This window comes from Rattus norvegicus, chromosome 2 (assembly GCF_021556685.1).
Source record: "Rattus norvegicus strain SHRSP/BbbUtx chromosome 2, alternate assembly SHRSP_T2T, whole genome shotgun sequence".
NCBI classification, from domain to species: Eukaryota; Metazoa; Chordata; class Mammalia; order Rodentia; family Muridae; genus Rattus; species Rattus norvegicus.
The window spans coordinates 155,580,570-155,603,479 of NC_141535.1; the positions used below are offsets into that span (position 1 = coordinate 155,580,570).

General features: G+C 45.4%; 1 protein-coding gene across 2 annotated transcripts in view; it reads left to right on the forward strand.

Annotated features, from left to right (window-relative positions):
- Window positions 1–22,910, forward strand: part of Ppm1l (protein phosphatase, Mg2+/Mn2+ dependent, 1L) — a 273,903-nt gene extending 250,993 nt beyond the window's left edge. Inside the window, 2 exon segments of one of the 2 annotated variants that reach the window (NM_001107681.4) lie at window positions 11,012–11,173; window positions 14,790–22,910. In NM_001107681.4, the coding sequence (NP_001101151.1) occupies window positions 11,012–11,173; window positions 14,790–15,136 (509 nt within the window). In that variant the 3' untranslated portion in view covers window positions 15,137–22,910. 2 annotated transcript variants of the gene reach the window in all.

A 22,910-nucleotide genomic window follows, 5' to 3' on the forward strand; every position in this document is an offset into this window, starting at 1 on the left:
CAATGTACCAGAGAGGGCCTGCCTGTGAGGAAGGTTCCAAGGGCTCTGGAAATAAACAAGAAGGAATAGAACAACAAAGATCAGAGCCTTCTGCTTCATTTTCCAGGCCAAATGTGGTCCTGACAGGTCAATCCGTGCCCCAGCATTAACTGTTACAAGGGAGAGCCGCAAAAGCTTTAAGCTGGGCAGACTTAGAGGCCTAACGGTGATGCCGATGGCAGCAGGGGCACACGATGGCAGCAGGGGCACACTTGTATCCAACTGCAGCCTGCTGCTTCAACTGTGCTTTGGGTCAGAAGTGACTACAGCGTTGGCTGTGGGAGGCATAGCTGAAAGATTCTGCTTAGAGTGACACTAACGTCCCTGGGTGACGTGTTTGCTAAGGACTTACTTCCTCTGTTCGTCTCTGTATGTTTCATGCCAGTATGGTTTCTGTTCCTCACTAGGCCTGATGTATGGAGGCTCTGAAATTGTGTTACTGAGCTACATTCATTGTCTGACCTCTATCAGATAAACATAATGTTTTATGAATATGTTCCCCCCCCTCATTTTTTTCTTTTTTTTTTTTTTTTTTTTTTTTTTTTTTTGCTTCTTTTCTGCTTGTTGACATTAATTGACCCGTGCAGATCTTGTCTTCTGTACCTAGGATCTGAGGGCTTGAAAGAATGAGATGGCCTACAGTCTGATTCTGTAGACAGCCTTACTTCAGTTCTGTGTACTTTGTATACAAATGTAACAAAGAAAGCATTGATTTAGGGAAAGTTTGTCAACAAACACCTGGAATGACTTATGCTCTTCAAAGATGGACAGGATAGTCCCCCCCCCCTACTGGAGGAGTGTTGACATTTCTGAGCTGGGCAGGCGGGCCAGGAGTGTGAAGTCTCCTTGATGTCTATTGTGATGTAGTGGTGTGTCCTAGAGACTCTTTACAGAAAGCCGAGAGCCCAGATAGTCTACTCCTAGACAAACCTGACCCTTGCCATTTCTGCCTTACAGCATCTGTTAAAACAAAAGTCACCTACTTCAAAACACCAGGAAAACTTAAAAAAATGACTTCTTCAGAAAAGGCTGGACAGAAAGTCTCCATGGGCCTGTGTCCCTGTGTGGCAGCTGCCCCCACTCTCCAGGACTGTCCCTTCTCCAGCGTGCCACTGGGCCCAGGCTTCCTTCAGAGCCCCACACGGGCTGCCAAGTTCCCTCTTTCTCAGAGTAGGAAAGGATTTTAGAATACACAGTCCTACCAGAAGTGCTAACACTGCTCCAGAGGGCTGCTCCCAGAAGTCTCTTGGTTATGCCCGACCTGTGTCCCTGAAGGCCTGGAGCTTGCAAAGTGTTCAGACAGGTGCTGATGTCAACCCATCCAACCACTTCTCTCCTTCCTTTTGCATTCCTGAAGTTATTATAAAAATGTATACAGTGGTAGTTTATAAGCAAAAGGGTAGGACATTGTTAGGAGTGGACTAACAATGCTGCGGGTGCCGGGGTTTGGCTGTTTGACATTGAGCACAGCATGTAATCATTTTATCAACTGAGCAGTGTGAGGATGGAGAGGACACTTTGCTCTCTCCTGTCCGCCCTTCATCCACGGAAAGGGAAGAACAGAACCTCACTGCCCTGCATGGAAGCCAGCTGAGGTGTTTGTGAGCTGCTTGATTGGGTTTACAGTAAGTATGGAGTTGTTAGAAATTTTACTTAGGAATTTTAACTAAAAAAACAGTTATAGTTGGGAGCTTAACCATCATTGGGATGTACAGTCTGAAACTCAACTCATCGAAGGAAGGAAGCACCTAATGCCATCCAATGGAAGCATTTATCCATCTGTGGGAAAGCCGTCCGTGTATCCCTTTACCTTATTAGGTGTCAATTCAGAACAAAGAATGCAAGTTTGGAGGAATAGGCCAATGAGCCGTCCACACTGGTGTCTTCCTGCAGGAAAACCAAATACTTACTTAGGACAACACAGAGCAGGCCTGTTTTTGTTGTGCTGGAGAAGTAGACCCAGATTGTCTACTTCTGTAACAGCCACTGTGATGATCCTTGACTGTTCTATAACATCACATCTTTGGTACTGATGTGTGTGTAGTAAGAGTAAGAGTCCGACCCATGTTCCTTTGACCAGGACCCTGGCCAGAGGAATCAATGGAGGACTCATCTGGGTTGAACATTCTCTCCATCTATCAGCAGTGTGCGTGGGGACCATGGCTATACCTGCACAGGAAGGGTATCATGTTTTGAGCAATGGGTAAAAACAAAGCAACAACAACAAAAAACTAGTGGTTCCCTGAATGGTAGTGTCTAGAAGGCCATGTGCAGTATGGTATTGAACTAGACAGACCTGTCAGAACAATGTGTCAGCTTGTAAGTATAATGTTAGGTAAGCTTTATTCAGTCTTTTAATCCATTTATTGAGCAATTATTGAGTGTCTGTAGTAGTCTAGGCAGCAGGAGATTAAGGAAATAAGCAATATCCACTATCCTTGGGAAGGATATATATATATATACATATGTATATATATATATATGTTCTATAGGATAAGGTTGATATTCAATGCTTTAAGTAAATAAAATATATAATGTCGTGTTGTGGGGCAATAAAGATCAGGGGAGATAAAATCATCAGAAAAGGGCTCTCTGAAAACCTTCTTGAGCTCAGACAAGAGCAGATGGGTTAGCCAGCATCAAGGACAGAACAGCATAGGGTGTGCACAAAGCCCAACTGACGAAAGCTTGGCATATGTGAGTAACAAAAGGGAGGCTGGAACAAGGGAGATGGAGATAATAGAGTGTTGAAACGGGGCCAGGTCACACAGGATCTGCCACTGTTGCTTCTTACATGGCGTCCTGTACACTGGCCTGAGCTCTGTGAGAGCCAGAGGACAGTGTGTGCTGTACAGGTAAGAGCACTCATGGATGTACTAGATGACTCAACTGGGGAACAGGGAAAAACCAAGCCGGTTGCCTAGGCTTCTGGCTCAGGTAGCTGAGTGGATTGTAGCCATTTTCTCAGATACAAAGGTCAGAGGGCTTCACTCAGTCTAGACTTTGAAGTCCAGACTGTGCAAACTCACTTTTCCAGAAGTTTCTTGTTATTTTTGTTATTGTTGTTCTTTGAGACAGGGTCTCTGGTAGCCCAGGTTACTCTCAAACTCACTGTCGAGGTCTTTGGTTATCCTTGAACTCGCGATCATCCCTCCTTGTCTCCAGAGTGCTGAAATTACAGTTATACCCTGTTCAGATTTTTTTTAATCTGTAAGGTGAGGTTATTATGTTAAATTCCCAAGATCTCATCCCAATTAATTAACAACCTCATGAAAATGAGATTGTTAGTGTGAAAACATACTGAGGTCCAAAATTAAGGAATAATGCATTTTGATGAGTATATTTTTCCTTAATCATTAAAATGAAATAAAGCAATTTATATCAAAACTATTAATCAAAATATCGAGGTTATTCTCCAGCATACGGAAGAAAGTGAGATCGCAAGCATTTCTCCTGGAGGTGTTTCCTGGAGATTCTTGGCAGCAGAGTAGTTTGTGCTGTTGAGTAAACAGTTTTGTAATCTTGGGCTAGGACTGCAAAGCCCAAACAATCCATTGTTTGTGCCCTGTGTCTGGCTTCTTCCTGATCATTCTGCATTGGTTCTACACAGATTATTTCTCCAAACCCATACCATACAGCCCCTATGTAGGAAGGAAGTGGGCATGTTTGCTTTGAGGTTACTTTTCTGTAGAGAGGACCCTGAACTTGTTCCTATATAGAAATATATATATAATATATATATACATATATATGAGAGAGAGACAGAGAGACAGAGACAGAGAGGAATGAATATATATATATATATATATATATATATATATATATATATATATATATATATATATATATCCCTGTTTCCAGCAACCGGCTTGGTTTTTCTCTGTTCCCCAGTTGAGTCATCTAGTGCATCCATGAGTGCTCTTACCTGTACAGCACACACTGTCCTCTGGCTCTCACAGAGCTCAGGCCAGTGTACAGGACGCCATGTAAGAAGCAACAGTGGCAGATCCTGTGTGACCTGGCCCCGTTTCAAACACTCTATTATCTCCATCCCCCTTGTTCCAGCCTCCCTTTTGTTACTCACATATTGCCAAGCTTTCGTCAGTTGGGCTTTGTGCACACCCTATGCTGTTCTGTCCTTGATGCAGGCACATATATATATATATAAGAGAGAGACAGAGACAGAGAGAAATATATATATATATATATGAATATATATATATATATACTACTAAAACCCTGTTTCTGCCACCTGCATACCACCATTTTGTGAAGCCTAAGATTCTCTTGCTAATGTAGGCAGTAACATATTAAACCCTGTAACCTGAGGTAGAAGTGAAACCTGATTCAAGACTCCAACAGAAAAGATGTTTATTGTCAGCCACACAGAACAAAAATACACCAGGGCAGACTGGCTCAGCAGTGCCCATGATATTGGACAGTTGAGCTGGGGCCAGATTATGCAAGAACTGCCACTGCTGGTTCTCATGCTGGCGGAAGTGACAGGGACCATGTGCTTCCCAGTCCCTACTCTTACATGCTGAGATTGTCCCCTCAGTCCCCTCGATCGCAAGCTAGCTGCCCCTGTTCTGTGAACCTCACAGGACAATGCTGAGTTCTGAGCCAAAGAAATGGTTCTTTTCTGCTCTGCATCTGTGAAGACCTTTCCCAGAAACTCACAGTAAACATGCCTGAGTTCCAGGGAGCACCCAGTTTTCTGCACATAGATAGAGACATCACTCTAAACCACCCCCTTTCTCCTTCCTCCCTCCCTGATGGGCCTGCTCTATCTGGTTTAAAATCCATGTGCCATCCTCTGTCCCTGTGGTTACTGTATTAATTCCTCATTAGCTCAGTCTGTCCTCACTGGGAAAGGATGGTACTGAAACCCTGCAGCGATTCGTAGTCGGAGCGAGGATAACAAGCTCGTTGTAGCTGCAGCTCTGACTCTCTCTCTCCTTACCTGACAGCTTGATAAGCTAATCACAGATGAACTGACTGCAGCGGGGTCGGGGAAGGGCCTAGACCCAGCCAGGCAGACTCCCTTCCCTTATACAGGAGGACCCTTCCCTGGATCCCTGTAAATACAGGCCAAAGGAGATACCAGCTAAGAAGCTGGGGTGAACCTGAGTGTCCACTGATGGCGTAGGTTTAAATAGTGTGGAAGCCATTGGTGGGACGTCCTTGCCCTGAGAGCACAGAGAAGGGGAGGTCAGAAGAGCTCCATCAGTTCCATTGCATGCACCCACAGGCCATGTAACTCCCAGTAAAGCAGCCCCTCTAGTTTACCTTTCAAACCCTAATGTGCTACATAGAAGATTTATGCTCTGATTGTATCGGACAGGTTTAGCCAAGCTAAACTTAGAACGAAGCAAATAGTCGCAGATCAAATTCAGCTAATACGACTCAAGGGTATTGATTTCTGGTTAGTTGAGTTGGTTTTTTTTTTTTTTTTTTTTTTTTTAGGATGTTAAAAATGTTTTAGTGATTTTGCTTGAATCATCTTCATATGTGTACACATTTAGGATGCATCTACTGTATTGTTTCTATACAGTCCCTCAAATGGACCTTAAGTTTAGCTGCCTCTCCCATATTCCTTTCCTCATCCCCCCTCTTTCTTACTTGGTCCTCCTTTTCTAGTCCCCTGCATCCATCCATAAATATCTGCTTTCTTCCCCTTTCCTAGGGAGATCTATCTGTCCCCCTAGTTCCTTACCATGTACCTAACCTCTGTACTTGCACTGACTATAGCTTGGCCATCATAGTCATCAGCTAATATCCACTTATAAGTGAATATATACCTTATCTGTCTTTCTGGGCCTGGGCTTCCTCACTCAGGATGTGTTTTTTTTTTTCCTAGACCTATCCATTTACCTGTGGGTTTCATCATTTGGGGGGGGGGGGGTCATCATTTTATTTTAATGACTGAGTAATATTCCGTTGTGTAAATGTACCACCTTTTCTTTATCAGTTCATCTGTGGAGGGATATCGTATCCAGGTTACGAATAGAGCAGTAGAGCACATGGTTGAGCGAGTGTCTCTGTAGCAGGATCGAAGCATCCTTTGGTTATGTGCCCAAGAGTGATGCCTGGGGCTTCCCACAGAGATCTCTGGACCGACTAGGTGCCCGGGTTTGGGTGAGGGGGAGAGAACTCAGGCAGGGAGGGGGCGCTGCTTCCACCTCCTCCGCTTCTGGTCCTTCTTCTTTCCAACACTGCCACTTTGGTTGCTTCGGCTGACTAGCCAGGGAGGGGTGCAGGGGAGCTCCTGGTGGCAATTTCGGGAGAACCAATCTCTTCCCCAAGCGGCAGTGTTACCGCTCTTATGACAGAAGCTCTCAGACAATGGAGTAGTTCCTGCACACCTTTAATCCTGAACAGGATTCTTAAATACAGTTTTGGATGGGTCAGTGTCTGACAGCAGGCACTTCCTATTGGTTTGGCCTGAGAGCTTGGGAAGACCTCATCTACATATTTGGAGGTGTGGTCCTGCTTCTATGACTGATCTGTCTTGAGCCTATGTGACCTGTGGTCATGTCCTCACCTGTGGAGGAGGGGCTTGGGGCATTGCCCTAGTGATTGGTCTGTCTCAAACCTCTCTACAGGGGTCTGTGGGAGGCTGCAGCTTGATCTCCTGGGAGACTGGGAATGCGTCTGCTGTCCCTTTTAGGGTCTCCGGGGATTCGACCTATCTCGACCAGGAATCAGGGTACCTTTCACAACCTGCGGCCCCCACAGTGGTAGAGCTGGATCTTGAAGTAAATCGATTCCCAGCTTCCTTAGGAACCAGCACACTGTTTTCCACAGTGACTGTATACTTTTGCTCTCCCACCAGCAATGGATGAGTGTTCCATTTACTTAGCACCCTCGTCAGCATGAGATGTCATTTGTTTTATTGACCTTGGCCATTCTGACAGGTGTAAGACAGAATCTCAAAGTAGTTTTTGTTTGCATGTCCCTGGAGACTAAGGATGCTGTGCTGACTTTTGTGTCACCTTGACACAAGCTAAAGTCATCTGAGAGAAAAATCCAATTGAGAAGATGCCTCCATAAGATTGGGCTATAGGCAACCTTGTAGGGTATTTTCTTAATTACTGATTGATGGCAGAGTGCCCAGTCCAGTGTGGTTAGTGCCTTCCCTGGGCTGGTGGTCCTGGGTTCTCAGACACTGGAATGAGAGAAAGCAGGCAGAGCAAGTCACAGGGAGCAAGCCAGTAAGCAGCACCCTTCCATGGCCTCTGCATCCGCTCCTGCCTCCAGGTTCCTGCCCTGCTTGAGTTCTTGTCTTGAATACCTTCAACAATGAACAATGATATGGAAGCAGGAGTCAAATAAACCCTTTCCTTCTCCTTGGGCTGTTGTAGGGTATTTCCTTCAGCTTTTAAGTTATGATGTTTCATCACAGAAATAGTATCAATAACAAAGAGAAATGTTGAACATTTCTTTAAATGATTCTTAACCATTTGTGTTTCCTCTTACTATCTAGATATTTTTTAGTTCTTAGTATATTTTGGATATTAGCCATCTATCAGTTGTATACTTGGTAGAACTCTTTTCCCATACTGTAGGCTGCTGCTTTGTCTGGGTGACGGTGTCTTTGCCCACAGAAGCTTTTCGGTTGTATGAGGTCTTATTAATGCCTGTGCTATCAGTATCCGGTTCAGAAAGTCGTCTTTCCCTGTGCCAGTGAGTTCAAGGCTCACCTTCTCTTCTGTCAGGCTTTGATAGATTTGGAGTTTTAAGCAGCGTGAGAGGTAAGGATCTATTTTGATTCTTCTATATGCAGCCATCCGGTTTGACCAGCACCATTTGTTGAAGATGATGTCTTTTTTCAGGGTGTGTTTTGGGCTTCTTTTTTTATTTATTTGTTTATTTATTTATTATTATATAAGTCCACTGTAGCTGTCTTCAGACACACCAGAAGAGGGCATCAGATCCCATTACAGATGGTTGTGAGCCACCATGTGGTTGCTGGGAATTGAACTCAGGACCTCTGGAAGAGCAGTTGGCACTCTTGACCACTGAGCCATCTCTCCAGCCCCCGTGTTTTGGGCTTCTCTACCAATAATGTTAACATAGAACATAGGTGTGTGGACTTCGTTGAGTCTTTAGTTTAATTCACTAACCAACGTGCCTGGTTTTGTGCCATTTTTGGTTACTATAGCTCTGTAGTACAATTTGAGATGGGAGACTGTGATACCTCCCTCAGTTCTTTTGTTTATGGTTGCTTAAGCTATCCTGTTTTGTTTTGTTTTTTTGCGTTTCTATATGAAACTGAAAATTCTCTTCGGTATCTATGAAGAATTGTGTTAGCATTTTAATGGGGATTTCTTTGAATCTGTAGATTACTTTTGGTAGGATGGCCATTTTTACTGTATTAATTCTACTAATCTATGAGCATGTGAGATCTTTTTATCTTCTGAGGTGTTCTTCAATGAGGTGTTTCTTCTTTCTTCTGAGATGTTAGGTTCTTTCTTCAATGTTTTTAATCATACAAATATTTCACTTGCTTGATTAAAGTGACCTCAAATTTTATATTATTTAAGGCCATTATGAAAAATGTTGTTTTCCCGGATTTTTTTTTTCTCAGTCTTTCTGTCGTTTCTATAAAAGGAAGGCTACTGGATTTTGTGAGTTAATTTTGTATCCAGCTACTTTGCTGAATGTGTTTATCAGCTATAGGAGTTTTCCAGTGTAATATTTAGGGTTTCTTAAGTATACTATCACATCATCTGCAAATAAAGATGCTTAGACTTCTTACTTTCTGATTTGTGTCCTCTTGATCTCCTTCAGTTGTCTTATTGATCTAGCGAACTTCAAATACTATTGAAATGGAATGCAGGGAATAGACAGTCTTGTCTTGTTCCTGATTTTAGTGGAACTGCTTTGATTTTCTCCCCATTTTTACATAGCTATGGGCTTGCTGTAAACCGCCTTTCTTATGTTGATGTATATCCCTAAATGAAATCACCAAAAATGGGGGAAGAGGGGGAGACAAAGCTTCAACTGGGTATCTCTTACCACCAAATGAAGCTTCCAGTTCTGAGAATGGGTTATATCTAATTGAATTAATGGCCAAAAGGGTTTCGTGGGAACCCCCAAGCAACCCAAGCCCTTGTCAAGTCTATAGGCTGCTCTCCACAAACTGAGGGCAAGGCACCTAGAGCTGAAGACAACACCTCTGCAACTTACTGAACATAGAGAAGTCTGGCTGCTGCCTACCTAGGCCTTTACCCCTACAGGGTCATGCTCTTAGTACCAGAAGGTACACCGCATGCTACCAAAGAACGATAAAAACCAAGCCATCTTGAAACCCTTTGATCTACGTCGTTGTCCCGCCTGCATGATATGCTAGTGCCATGGTGACTCGGAGCATTTAGGGATGACCAGTTAATATCAGATTTGACTTAAGGCTTGCTCCATGAGATGGAACCTATCCCTAACACTGCTTGTTTACCGAGAACCTGAGTCTAGATATCCCAGGGACCCAGGGTAAAACCACATACTACTATTCTAAAAGACTAGCAATAAACAGACTCCTAGTGACATTCTGCTATACTCATAGGTCAGTGCCTTTCCCAGCTATCATCAGAGAAGCTTCCTCCTATACCCCATGGAGACAAATACAGAGACCACAGGCAGACAGTATGCAGAGTGAGAGACCTTGGAATGCTCAGCCCTAAATAGAATGTCTCCATCAAATCCCTCCCCTTGGGGCCCAGGGAACCCTGAGGATGAGGAGGTGGAAGAATGGAAATGCCAGAGCAGGTAGAGGGCCAGGAGAACAAGGTCCTCTACATGAGCGTGGTCAGTGCACATGTGAACTCAGAGTCTGAGGCAGTGTGAACTTTCTCACATGCCCCGCCATCTCGTCACCCCCAATCATTTCCCCTAATTCAGAAAGAATAGAGTTTCAAGCAGAATTGTAATTGAATATACTGATTATTGTAATTAACCTCTTGTTCATATCAACCTGTATTCTCTCTGTTACGAACAGGGTCCTCTTTTTGTTGTTGTTGTTGTTGTTCTAGGAAGAGTAAAAAGGTCATTTAGATGCAGTTTATAATTTTGTTATGGAGTGCGGCGTTCTTAATGAGGAAGGGACCTTTAGGGAAGGACCAAGTGAATATTTTTGAACAAATAAAGGAGCTGTCAATTTGAGGCCAGAGAGGAACGAGTTGTGAGTTGGGTTTCAATAGACAGGTGACCACTGACAGTGACTGGCAGGGGTCAGAGGGAGGCAAAAGACAGTTCGAATTTCTTTGCTGTGTTCGTATTCACTTCAGAAGGAACTGAGGAAAGCTTGTCTTTGTGTGTTCTGTGTGGACTTCAGGCCATCGCGTGATCAGACCACCTCGACACTTCCGTCTTCCGTGTAGATGTCTCTGCTTCTGCTGTTGTAGCCTGCCCCTGCACACCTGGGGCGGGCGGCCCTTTCCCTAGTCCCTGGTCTCTGCTCTCAGACTTTCTATATTTGAGCTCAACCTTTCCTGACAGTACTGGTTTTGTCACAGTGCCACAGGATATGGTCTTTAGCATCTGCCTTTTCCTCAGGAGCCAGCCCGCCCCCACCTATCCGCTTTCACACTTGCCACTGGGACTTCTCAGAGACTCGGTACCAACAAGAAGATGAAAACACACGTAGCAGCTGTCTAGGGCTTCGAGCTGATTCTAATTCTCCCCTAATCCTGTGGAATGTGGTGTTTTAAATTGAGAGTAGCAGAAACAAAGTGATTTAGGAAAATGATACTGTTCCTCTAGCCTGTTTCAGTGACAGCGTAACATGGTTAAGAAAATGGCCTGTCAGATTTGATCAATGGTGTCGAAGTGAATCGTGATTATTCCCGGAGTAACTGGAGTAAAGCTCCTCTGGCAAGAGAGGCTCTAAGGACAGGAGTCAGCTGGCCTGGAGACGCAGGGGACCCATCCATGCCCTGCCCTGGCTACACTGCTTCTTCCTTCTGTTTTGCAGGAACAACGTGTTTGATCGCTCTACTCTCAGATAAAGACCTCACCGTGGCCAACGTGGGTGACTCTCGAGGAGTCTTGTGTGACAAAGATGGCAATGCCATTCCCTTGTCTCACGATCACAAGCCTTACCAGCTGAAGGAGAGGAAGAGGATAAAGAGAGCTGGTGAGTCTGTGGCCCCGCCCCCGCCGTGGAGGAAGTCCACAGTCCTGTTTGGTGATCTAGGTGCCAGCTTGGAGAGTTTCCCGGGAGGGAGGGAGCAAGTTCACCCAACAGCACACAGTCACAATGACATGACCATAACTGCTCTATATTCCTAAACTGTACATTTCCTATTAATTAATGGCAACCTAATTTGCTACTCTTCTCTGCCAAAGGCAAACCTTTCCGTTTTAAAATTCAACCTAATCTCTGGGCCCCTGCGCCCTTGCAGCCGTGCCAGACTCATGAAACTCCAGTGTGAACTCCAGTGATATATTTGTGCCTTTGCAAATGTCATTCCCACTTCCAAGAAGATTCAAAGTATGCATCCCTTAAAATTCAACTCCTGAGTGTCCTGTTGGAAGCTTTTCACGTCCCACGGAGGCCAAGACTTCCACAGGCTGGCGCAGCTGCCCCTTCTGTCTTGTTCTGGCATCCTCAGTACGTCTCATTGGGCTCCCTGTGAAAATGCACGCACACAGCTGGCTCTTACCTGCCTTCCCTTCCTGACCGGGCTCAGCACTGCGGAACCAACCAGTGCAGACATGGCAGTGAGCTCTTGAGAGACAAGAACTTGACCTTGGCTATCTCCATACCTCGGCACACGACTTGGTGACCGTCCTCAGTTGAGAGGGAAGAGACCGTTGTTTATTTGTCATGCCCTCCTCCCCTGCACACACACAGGGCCCTCATGAAATTTACATTCTTAAGTTGGTTGGGGTGAAGATAGAGGAAACAAGCACCCATTAAAATCAGTGAGTTCCGTAGTGTACCATAAGGTAGTAACTACTGTCTAGATGCATAACGCGGATGAAGAAACGGGGGTGGCAGGAAACTATAACATTTAAGTAGGGTGGTTGACATAAAGTTGCTAAGGTGATACTCATTTTTTGAGATGGGGTTTCAAGTAGCCCAGGCTAACCCAAGTCTCCTGCCTCCACCTCCCAAGTCCTTCAGTTCAAGGCCTGGGTCAATAAGTCCACACCGAAGATCAGATGGCTAAGTTTTGCAGATTCAGATGCCCCTGGAAGCTCTATGGTAGTGTCCAGCATGTGTCCTTGAGATTTCACAAGCATGGTGTCCTCTGTCCCCTCCCTGTCATACCTAACAAGCTGCCACTCTACAGCGCTTCCTTATAGAAGAAAGTTTGAACACTGTCTCCAAGATTAATCTGACCTACTCTGTTTTTTTTTTTCATAAAGTAGGCAAGGGTGTATATTTTTTTTAATACTTTTACTCTGAAAATTTCATACAATGTATTTTGATCATATTCATTCTCCTCCCACAAATTCGCCCAGCTCTACCCCCTAAGTGTACTTGTTAGGGTTCTTTAGAGGGTCAGAATTGATACGTGTGTGTGTGTGTGTGTGTGTAATATGTATACTATATTACATATATTATTGTTTATATTATTAAATAATCATAAATATCTATGAGATCTATCTGACTGTCTTAAAAGCTGTGGTTACAACCATGGCTCTCTCACAATGAGAGAAGGCAAAGAGTCCATCAGTTGAATAGTCCACAAGACAGGATGTATCAGCTGTGCAATGCCTCAGCGGCAGTGTAGATGAACTTGCCAGCATGAGGGAAGACAAGTAGGCAAAAAGGCAAAATCTTCCCTCTTCCATGTCCTTTTATGCATGTGGGCTGCCGCCAGAATGTGTAGCCTAGACAATCCAATCCACCTCAGACAATCCAATCAAGAAAATCCCTCACGGACACGCCCAGCTGTTTGGGGATGTGTCCTAGATAGAGTCAACTTGAGAGCCAAGATTAGCCATCATATCGTTACGCAACCTTGTGGCTTTTCTCCCTACCCATCAAGTCCAATCGTCCTGCCCATGTGAGACCATCCACAGTCTAACTACCAAGGGCCACACCCTTGAAGAAATGGGCTCTTTCTTCCAGCAGCTGTCACTTGCCAGTAGCTTCTCAGCTAAGGGTGGACCTTCATGCCCGCTTCTCACCTCCATACTTGAATGTTGTCTGACTTGAGTCTCCACAGGTACTGTGCATACTGTCACAATGTCGTGAGTTCTTGTGTGAGCTACCCTGCTGTTCCCCTTGGAGTCCTCCACCACCTCTGACCCTTACACTCTTGCTGCCCCCTCCGCCTCCATGACCTCCAAATCTTAGGCAGAGAGGGCATGACATAGATGTTCCATTTAGAGCTAAGTACTCTCAGGTCTCATGTTCTGTGTACCTGGACCATTTGTGAGTCTCTTGTTTTAATCGCCCTAAATGACCTAATGAGTAATGATAAGTTTTGTCACCTTTATTTGTGTTTAGTATGACCATAGACTTCACGACATCTCTCTTCCTCCCACTCAGCATGACAGGAACTTCTGGCCATATAATGGTGACCTTTCTGTCTCTGCTGTTTCACTGCCAGCATCAGTGTTAGCTTCCATTCACCATGTGTAGGAGCCTGACACACATCATACATGTTTATATATTCTGTGAAGACTATAGTGTTAAAATCACTCTATAGCCAGTAATCTAGAACTTCAGAGAGACCTTTGTCCACGGACATACAGCCAGTGGATGACAATGCCAGAATTGAAACCATGGCCGACTACACAGCTCAGGTCCGTGACCACTACACCACACTTGCAGGAATTGTCTGCTGTTCTGTCCACCATTCCCTTAAAGCAAACCTCTCTATGCTGTTCCCTCCCACAAGCCATTCCTCCACCCTGCCTCCCTTCAGTGGTTAGCAGTGGTTAACCTGTCACAGAAGAGTATTACTCGATGCCTGTGACTTTCATGCGTGGCTCCTCTCTCCTCCAGGGTTGTCAGGGAAAGGTCTAGAGCTTACATAACTTTCATGGAAAGTTTCATGGCTCCTTTAAAGAAAGGCTAGTGAAAGCCAGGGGGGTAGTGGAGCACGTCTTTAATCCCAGTGCTCAGGGGGTGGAAACCAGGAAGTCAGAAATGCAAGGCCAGCCTCAGCCATGTAGTGAGTTCAAGACGACCTTGGACCATAAGAGGTTTTCTCTCAAAGAGGAAGGGAGAGAGGGAAAAGAATGGACAGCACTGAGCGATGTGCTATCCCGCACTGTGCTAGGGAATGTGTATGGAATAATGTCTTACATTCTCACGATACAGTGGAATAGGTGTTATACTCATTTGGTTTTCCTTGATCCCAGTTCTTCTTGAGATCCACAACAGCACATCCAAGAGTGACCTCACTAGCGACTATTTCAGAGACGTCTCCTGCCTGTGCACCTGCTTTTCAGAATTTTCTTTCCACTCTCTTCAAACCCCGATGCTGGAGCTGCCTGCTGTCAGTCACCGAGCAGCCACAGGGTGTTATTAAAGCTGATGCTCTGTCCCTGCCCATACTCAACCCTTCATATTCTCGCACACATTAGCAGGGCCGAGGATGAGAGCGTGAAGTTCTGCTGCAGGCCCTGCTGCAGGATGCTGCTGGCCTCGGCAGTGACAAAGGGGAAGGAGGAGTACTTGTGGCTCAGTTCTCATGTAGCAGACTAGCTTGTGGTACACACATTCAAACTGTACCAAGCATGGGAGATTATCAGCTGGGCAAGCTAATGGGCTCCTTCTGTCTTTCCAGGTGGGTTCATCAGCTTTAATGGCTCCTGGAGGGTCCAGGGGATCCTAGCCATGTCTCGATCCCTGGGAGATTATCCGCTGAAAAATCTCAACGTGGTCATCCCAGACCCAGACATCTTGACCTTTGACCTGGACAAGCTGCAGCCTGAGTTCATGATCTTAGCGTCGGATGGCCTGTGGGATGCTTTTAGCAATGAAGAAGCAGTTCGATTCATCAAGGAGCGCTTGGATGAGCCGCACTTTGGGGCCAAAAGCATCGTCCTGCAGTCCTTTTACAGAGGCTGCCCTGACAATATTACAGTCATGGTGGTGAAGTTCAGGAATAGTAGCAAAACGGAAGAGCAGTGAGCCCTACAGGATCTCAGCTGTCCCAAACTAGAGGACGCTCAACATACTGTTCTCTTCATGTAGTAAACAGTGTGGGAATTATAATTAGGATCATGCATCCCAACACAGAACCCCCTTCCCTGATGGCCTTGAATCCCTTTGGAGTGCTGAGCTGAGGGTTCCCTGGCTGACATCGAAGAGAGGCTGCTAGGTTTGTGCTCCCCCAGCCCTTCTATCAGTGTTTGAAATGCATACATAGGTAGCCGTAGATCCCACGTGTGAGGCAAAAGAAAGACAGGCCATGTATTTTCCTTTTTAATGTACTTTTCATGATCTCTTTCCTGGTCCTTCAGGAACCTGCCTTGGTGTCCTCTCCTGCACCTGGGAAGGGCGAGCCGGTGTTGCCCGTCCATCACCGTGATGATGTGGTAGCCACGCTCTCTGCCTCAAAGTAGTTCCCTCAGAAATGCTCTCCCCTTCTGAGCGTTGGCCTTTAGTACTCCAGCAGCCTGGAAGGAGACGTGCAACACTTAGTCATGTGTTGCCTGCTCCTAGAGACTGAGGCACGGAAAGTCAGTGCAGCTTCCTGTACACCAGACCTCCCCCTTCCCCTTGCTTCCTTCATTAGTTAAGAGAGTCAGGATGCAGTTAACCAGCCCCTATGTCTCTCCTCCTGGAGGTAACCTCACCATGTTCACACCTTACAGGGTGGAAAGCACATCACAGTACAGTGCCCTTCCGCCCTGAAGGAGGAATAGGGCTGGGATGATTCTCAATGTGCTTGAGAATCGCTGTCCACCCTGGAGAGGAGGGCAGGAGTCCTGGGGTCACCAGCTCACACTCACCAGCCGCTGGTTTCTGCACGGCCCTTCTCGAGCCCGTTCTACCAAGTAGCTTTCCTGTCTCCCAAACAGTGCTGGGAGAAACTGCAGCCTAGAATCACCCACAAGTGCTGTTCCCAGCTAGCACCGCAAGTTGGTATTTGGTGGCAAACTACTGGGACATGCTTCCTGGCAAGAGAAAGACCTTTCATGTTCAATTGCAAATACCCATACCCAGGCAAATGTGAACTGTCTGCTGTGACCTGGAGGGAGAACGGCAGACTGGCTCCTGGGGACCTGCGTGCACTGGTGGCAGAGCTGGTTGGGAAGAGAACCCTCAGAGACAAGCAGCAGAGTCATTTGGGGGCTAGAGGGCTAGATTACTGCTCCTAACACCAAAGTTATGGGGGGGGGGCGTCCCAGTCTATATACTTTGTAAGTTAATTTATAGGACATATTAGGTTGTCCTTTTTGATTGATTGAACCAGCCCCAAAGAGCCAAGGTTATCGTTGTGAACACGCTCCGAGCCCGCCTGGCTTTGTCCTCTCAGAGGGTGTTTGTCAGCATGGCTTCTCAGGGCCTGCTCCTTAGCTACCCCTTCCCCACTGCCAAGCCCTCTGTCCTTCAGCTGCAGGGCTTGTAGGTGGAGAATGGCAGACTTGGACTCCTCGGACGCACACTGTCTTGATTCCGCTGGGAACTCGCTTTCCTCTGACTGCATCAAGAATTAATAATGGCCTCCCAGAAAAATCACTTACTTTTGTATCTTGTGTCTTCAACATTGGAATTAGGGTCTTTTCTGCTTTTCAGAATGTTTTAGTACAAAATACATTCTATCATGTTAGAGTGGAGCGTTGGCTTGTGGAGATGCGGGCTGACGGTGTTCATTATGGCTCTAGTGGAAGGGGAGTGGAGGAGGCAGGTGTGGGGTTAACCAGTGCTGGGATGGGCCTGTCCACTTCGGATGCTCTTACTCTAGAGTGCCCGAAGCCCTTCCTCTAGCTAAAGGTCCAGATTGACAGAAGAGAGTCAACTCTTTTCTGTATTTGCCTAACACAGAAGTATATAACAAGAGGAAAGAAAAGTAATTCGAGACACAAATGTTTCCGTAAAGAAAAAAAAAAAAAGACTTTGCTATCAAATTAGTCGGTTGGTATTCCTTGAGCAAGCAGGGTCTTTAAACCAGCATGGCTGACTACACTGGCTACAGAGCCTTCTGATCGAGGTTTATGGATATGTCTTGTAAATTTTGCTTTGGAGAAGAAACTTATTTAACCAAATAGGAAAAAAAAATTATATATATATATATATATATATATATATATCTCCTTTCTGGCCTCTTCCCCTTCCCATGGCTTGTATACTTTTTTAAAGATAGAAATTCTAGGCAAAATGGTAGTATTTTGATAAGTAGTTACACATAAAACAAGAGTAGCCCTTTACCTTCTCCCCCTCCTGGAATGCCCCTTCCTGATCTGTGCCCAGCCATGGCGAGTCTACAGTTAGGTGTGGGCTCTGCATCCTGGCCACTCCCCTTCTCTGGCGGCTTCAGAAGGGTGAATCTAGCTGCAAGAGAAACGGATTTGAGAGAGTAAGTGTGAAACTTCCATAAACAGCACTGCCAAAGCCTTGGGCCCATCCCAAAGGCTCCCCGGACTCCCTACCTAGCCTGAGTTCTAATTGCCAATAGTCCCCACAGTGCCAAAGTTGGGAGAGTTTTACAGTGTTTTAGGAGTAGAGCTGATGCCAGCCCAGCCCCCCAGGCCCCTTACCTGTGCTGCTGCTTCCCTGGCGATTTCTACTCTTCAGGTGGGATAGGGTGGGAGGGTGGGGCAGGATTTTAAAGAACTCACTGCATTTGCAGTTGTTTAATCATAAAAATAAATTATACAAACCCAGAACAGTCCAAAGCTAGTTCCCAAGAGCTGTTTCTAAAATGTGATCAGCTCAGCCAAGCCAGTCTGGATCACTGTTCGACCCCATGGTGTGTGCACTCACTCCCGGTAGCCAGGTACTCTCTGCTCCTTGCTGTGAATGGAAGGGACTGGCCTCTTGAATCTGGTATTTGTCAAAAACAAGACCCAGAGAAGGTTCTAGTACACAGCTTCCCCGGCTTGGCAACTGTGATTTGGACAGTTTGCACAGATGCAGAAGACGGCAGGGAGTGCTAGCACTGATGTTCTAATCCTCTCAGGAGGCTCTAGGGAGCTGACTGCACTCTTGGCTTGGGCATCTGGAAATGTGTGAAGGAGTCACAAAAGCAGTGACCTCTTTTTCCTTTGCCAGGTGCACTTTGATTTTCCTGTTTGTTCTCATCCTCCTCTTCCTGATTTCACAGATCTTTTTCCTCCTTTGACCCAGGATTACACATAGCTTCTCCCTGGAATAGTCACCCAAAGTACCCTGTGTTTGTTTAACCAGCACTCCTGATTCAGCTCTGGACAAGATGGCGGTCAGATACTGGGGAAGGAGGGAGGTGAACTCCGAACCATGAACTGCCTTTGGGCAAATCGGATGCATCTTGCAGGAACAGAGGAATCTAGCAGCCCTCAACACAGGGAACACATATACTAGAAATGTTTTTAGATACATGGTTTTATTGTCAGAGGAGGTGGGGAGCCATACTTCATGGTGCGAAATAAATTCACAACCAAGCTGAATGTCATAGAGGAGAGGAGAAAATCACATACAACACAGTGTCTGCAAACTTCTTGTTTTTCATATTAGCTTGATCACAGGTCTGAATAACCCCTCCTGACAGGCCAATGGGATCCTAGGAATTACGGTTTGTAAGTCAGAAGCACTGAGCATTCATCTGCAAGGCTGGCTTAGGATAGAAACAGTATTGGAATGCGATGATTTGATATGACCAACGGTCTCCATTGACAGCAGAAGGCCAGCAGGCACATTGAAACATTCTGAAAGGCCTCCCTCCTTTTCTGTAAGAAGCAAGGGCTTCGCCATGCTGGGCTTCTCGGCTGGGCTACCTCAGCGCTCAGTCGTTTCTCTGCAGCTTTCTTTGCTTTCCAAATTAAACCAAGATGTTTTTCCCTCATCACTGACACACACCAAGAAAGAAAGGAAGGAGGAAGGAAGGAAAGAAGGAAGGAAGGAAGGCAGGCAAACAAGCAAGCGGGAAAATACACACTTGATTGACATTGTAACTAATGTGTAATAGGAATGTCAACTGTTAATATTGACACACTATTATCTTTTCTCTCTTCACACCAGACTCTTTGAAATAATTTGCAATCTAGAACTCATATATCCTGAAATTCATAGCCTATGTCATCCTGTCTTTACACATGTGCACACACACGCGCGCGCGCGCACACACACACACACACACACACACACACACACAGTTAAGTCTGGCAACTTAAAAGGCTTGCCCATATCTATCTCCCTAGCCATTATCAATTGGGGGAGGGGGAACAGGCAGCTGTAACAAGTAACCCAAAACTATGGGTGAAACACAGAATAGAATAAATCTGGGGTACAGTCACTAATTTAAAACTGCATCTGATATTTTGGGGAATATGCCACCTATATAATACAAAATAGTAAAAAGTAAAACAAAGCTAAGAATAGCATCCCTTAAACTAAGCCGTAGATCGGAAAAGGACAAGGACAGTTGGTACGGTGGGATCCTTAGGTCCGTTTCTAAATGTCCCCTAATACATAAGCGTTTGCAGTCTTAGTAACGCTGCTGCTCTGTCCGTCGTTTGGTCGGTTTACTACTGCCGAGGGGCATACTGTCAACCCAGTGTTATAATCATGCTACACACCCATGTACAGTCTGGGTTAAGGTCACCTCTGAGACGCGTGTGTGCTGTTCATCTCCACAAATCATCATAGGCGCGTTTGCTGTTCAGAATTTCACTAAGAAGCAAACATGCAGCAAAGGAGTAGTTCATATTCAGGGGCCTATTTTCATTTATTCTAAGTCTTGTATTGTTTAACCACAGAATCTTGTACATTCGCCACGTCTAAATACATTTTTGAAAGCTTCCAAAGACCAGCCTCCTTCTTCTTGGCATAAGGACATTATTTAATGGTTCTGGCGGCAGCTTGGGGCTAGCAGGTTTTAAGGAAGGGCAGGAAAATCTACCTGACCCTCACAGTGCTCATGAGGAACTCTAGCAGCCACACATTATCACAACATTCCCGACAATCTAGATCTTTAAATAGGAGAGTTACATCCTTTCAGACCATTTAATCGCCCATTCATATCTGAAGTGTGTTCACACAGAGGCAAAGGGAGAAGCCTTGGTCCAGGACTGGGGTGAAAGTGGTCAAGCCTGGGTTTCCAGATGCCTGTGCACATGCAGCTTTGGATACAAACTTCCAACTCCTGTACGAAGCATCGTACAAGAGGTGCTAGTGTAGACATTTGCTGATTCTTTAAAAAGGAACCCTCATTTTCAACAGCAAAGTTGAACTGTTGTAAACTGAGTCCCAATCCCCTTTCTCCCCAGTGGGGTCTGGTAGGTGTGGGCTCACCCAGCATGGCCCTAGCAAGGCACCAGCTCATTCTATTCCTGCCCAAACCCTGGATGTGGCTTTTCTTAGAATGTTTGCATTTTCAAAGTAATGTCCCTTTTTATACTTTTTAAAGATGCTAATGGAGATGAAATGGTTTGAACATGCTGGTGATTTTCCAGATGTCAGCTGTCAACAAGGAAAGCAGTGACTGCCTGGTTGATAACAGTCAGGTTCACGGAAATAATTTCACTGTGCAATAATTTAGCATTTTTTTATGTAATACAGTCACACTACTCTCATAATTTTTAATTAGCCTGATAGAAAGCATGTATTAGACATCTTTAAGTTGGGAGGATTATGTCCTATGTAAATTTTAAACTTGCCTCAACCTATGTAAGGACGAATAGGGACTGCTTAGAACACTGCACACAGTTCTGTCACACAGGGAGAATCTAAACCATGGAACAGTAGACAATGCTCTCTACAGGCTCCAAGGCTCCATCCAGTAGTTTCTCTGTGTGTTTTTCATCGGATCCTTTTACCTGAAAACCCAAAGTTGGGAAATTGCCACGACATCATTTCAGAGCAGTAGAGGGCTCCTACATTCTTAACTTCTGTTTGTTCTTTTAAAACTGGCTCTGTGAAAGAGATTGGGACTATCTGCCTGTGTCCTCCCTTAGAGAGGAAGGCAAAGTTGGAATGGAGAGCATTTAGGGACCAGGACGGGGTGGGGGGGCAGGACCACCCCAATGGAGGGAATGGAACCTGCATTTGGTTAAAGTCGGATCACTCACATTTCTGGTCACTAGCGTTTACATGTTTACCGTCTGGTTGTCCTGAGTGCTGTCCCTCTCCGCGGTCCTTGGCTGTTAGGCTTACCTCTGTTTCTGTGTGAACATCCTTTTGACAATGGATTGTCTAAAATAGAACACTGTGACAACGCACGGCACTGTGTTTGCCATCTACACTGCCTTCTCACAGGAGGTTGAGAGAGAATGTGCCTGAGTCGTCCCCGACGTGACAGGGGACATGCATGGCCTCAGCAGTGGTCTGGTAGAAGCCAGGCTTCCTGTCCTCCAGAGAGAATGGGAAGGAATGGTAACCTTGTACCATGTGGATTTGTGTTTTTCTTTCTATTTTTGGTCCTAAGAGATGATAAATTGTAATGCCCCAAGAGCAAACCCAGGACTAAGAATGTTTATCATCCGTCTCCTAACAATGTGGATGGCAAATTTGTCATTTGGAAGGCTAGCATATTTCAGGAATACAATTACTTAACTTCAAATGCAAGCAAACACGAAATGTCAGATTTTTTTAAACAACAAAAATGGTCTCTTAGCATTCCACATTCTAAACATGATTTATGTTTTGTACTTTGAACAAGAATAGCAAAATCTATTTTCTGTATGGGGGGGGGGACCTAAATATCAGCTGTGGGTTTTTTAACCAAAGAAGCAAAGGCTTTTAACCTCTGCCAGCCCCATCTTCCCTAAGCTATTTGAGCCCCACTGGGTTACACTCCTCTGCTTACTCAGAATAAACTAACAAGAAAAAAGCACCTCACAGTAGTATGGAGTCAGCACTTGCAGAAGAAATCTCACGAGTTTCTGACACAATCAAGACCACAGGGCTGGGGGCGGGGATAATACAGAAAGGAGGAAGAGGAAAGGAAAGAGGGAAGGGACCACTGTCATAGCTGAGTGGTAGTCTCTGTGAATGGTAGCATAGCTCAGAGGTCCTGAGCTTGTCCTGAGCCGTCACTGGAAGTGCTGGCTTTGTATAAGTTCTTTATATCCACCTGACATCATGAAATCCTTTCCCTTGGCAGTGTGTCCTTTCTACTTTAAACATCAGCTCGGGTTGTTTCTCAGAACATACCAAGATCCATAATGTATCAGCCATGTTTAAAAACTCTTGACATGTTTAATGATCTCACAGATCAACCAGGCTTCTGACTCAGTCCCCCAAACCCATCTGTACATCAGAGCCTTGCTGAAACCGGTGCACTTGGACCTACTTAGGGCGTTTCATTTCTACAGTCTACACTTGTCTCTACCAGACGTGAGAAACCACAATGCTGCAGGGGGTTTGGGTAGAGGTCAGAGCCGGTGGCAATGCAGTCACTCAAGATGCATGGCGTGTCATTTGGTCCCTTTGATGTGCAGGGTAGAGTTGGCATTGTAGAGACTGCTGTGTTCATGCAACCACTAGTTCTATGTTGTACACAAAATGAACAGCTAAAGGAGAAAAAGTAAACCCATTAAAGCTATTAAAATATATGTTCCTACTCTTCTTTTCCTTGAACTAAACTCATTTCTGTTTGGAAGATACGTGGTTTTGAGTTCTGATGGCTTGGGATTCTGCTCAAGTGGCAGAAAATTCACAGGTGGAGGACACCTAAACATAGTAGAAGCCAGAGGGAGGAGCTGGTGGCACTTTGGATCAGGAATGAGCCTGACACATTTAAAAATAAAAGTTTTCAAATGCA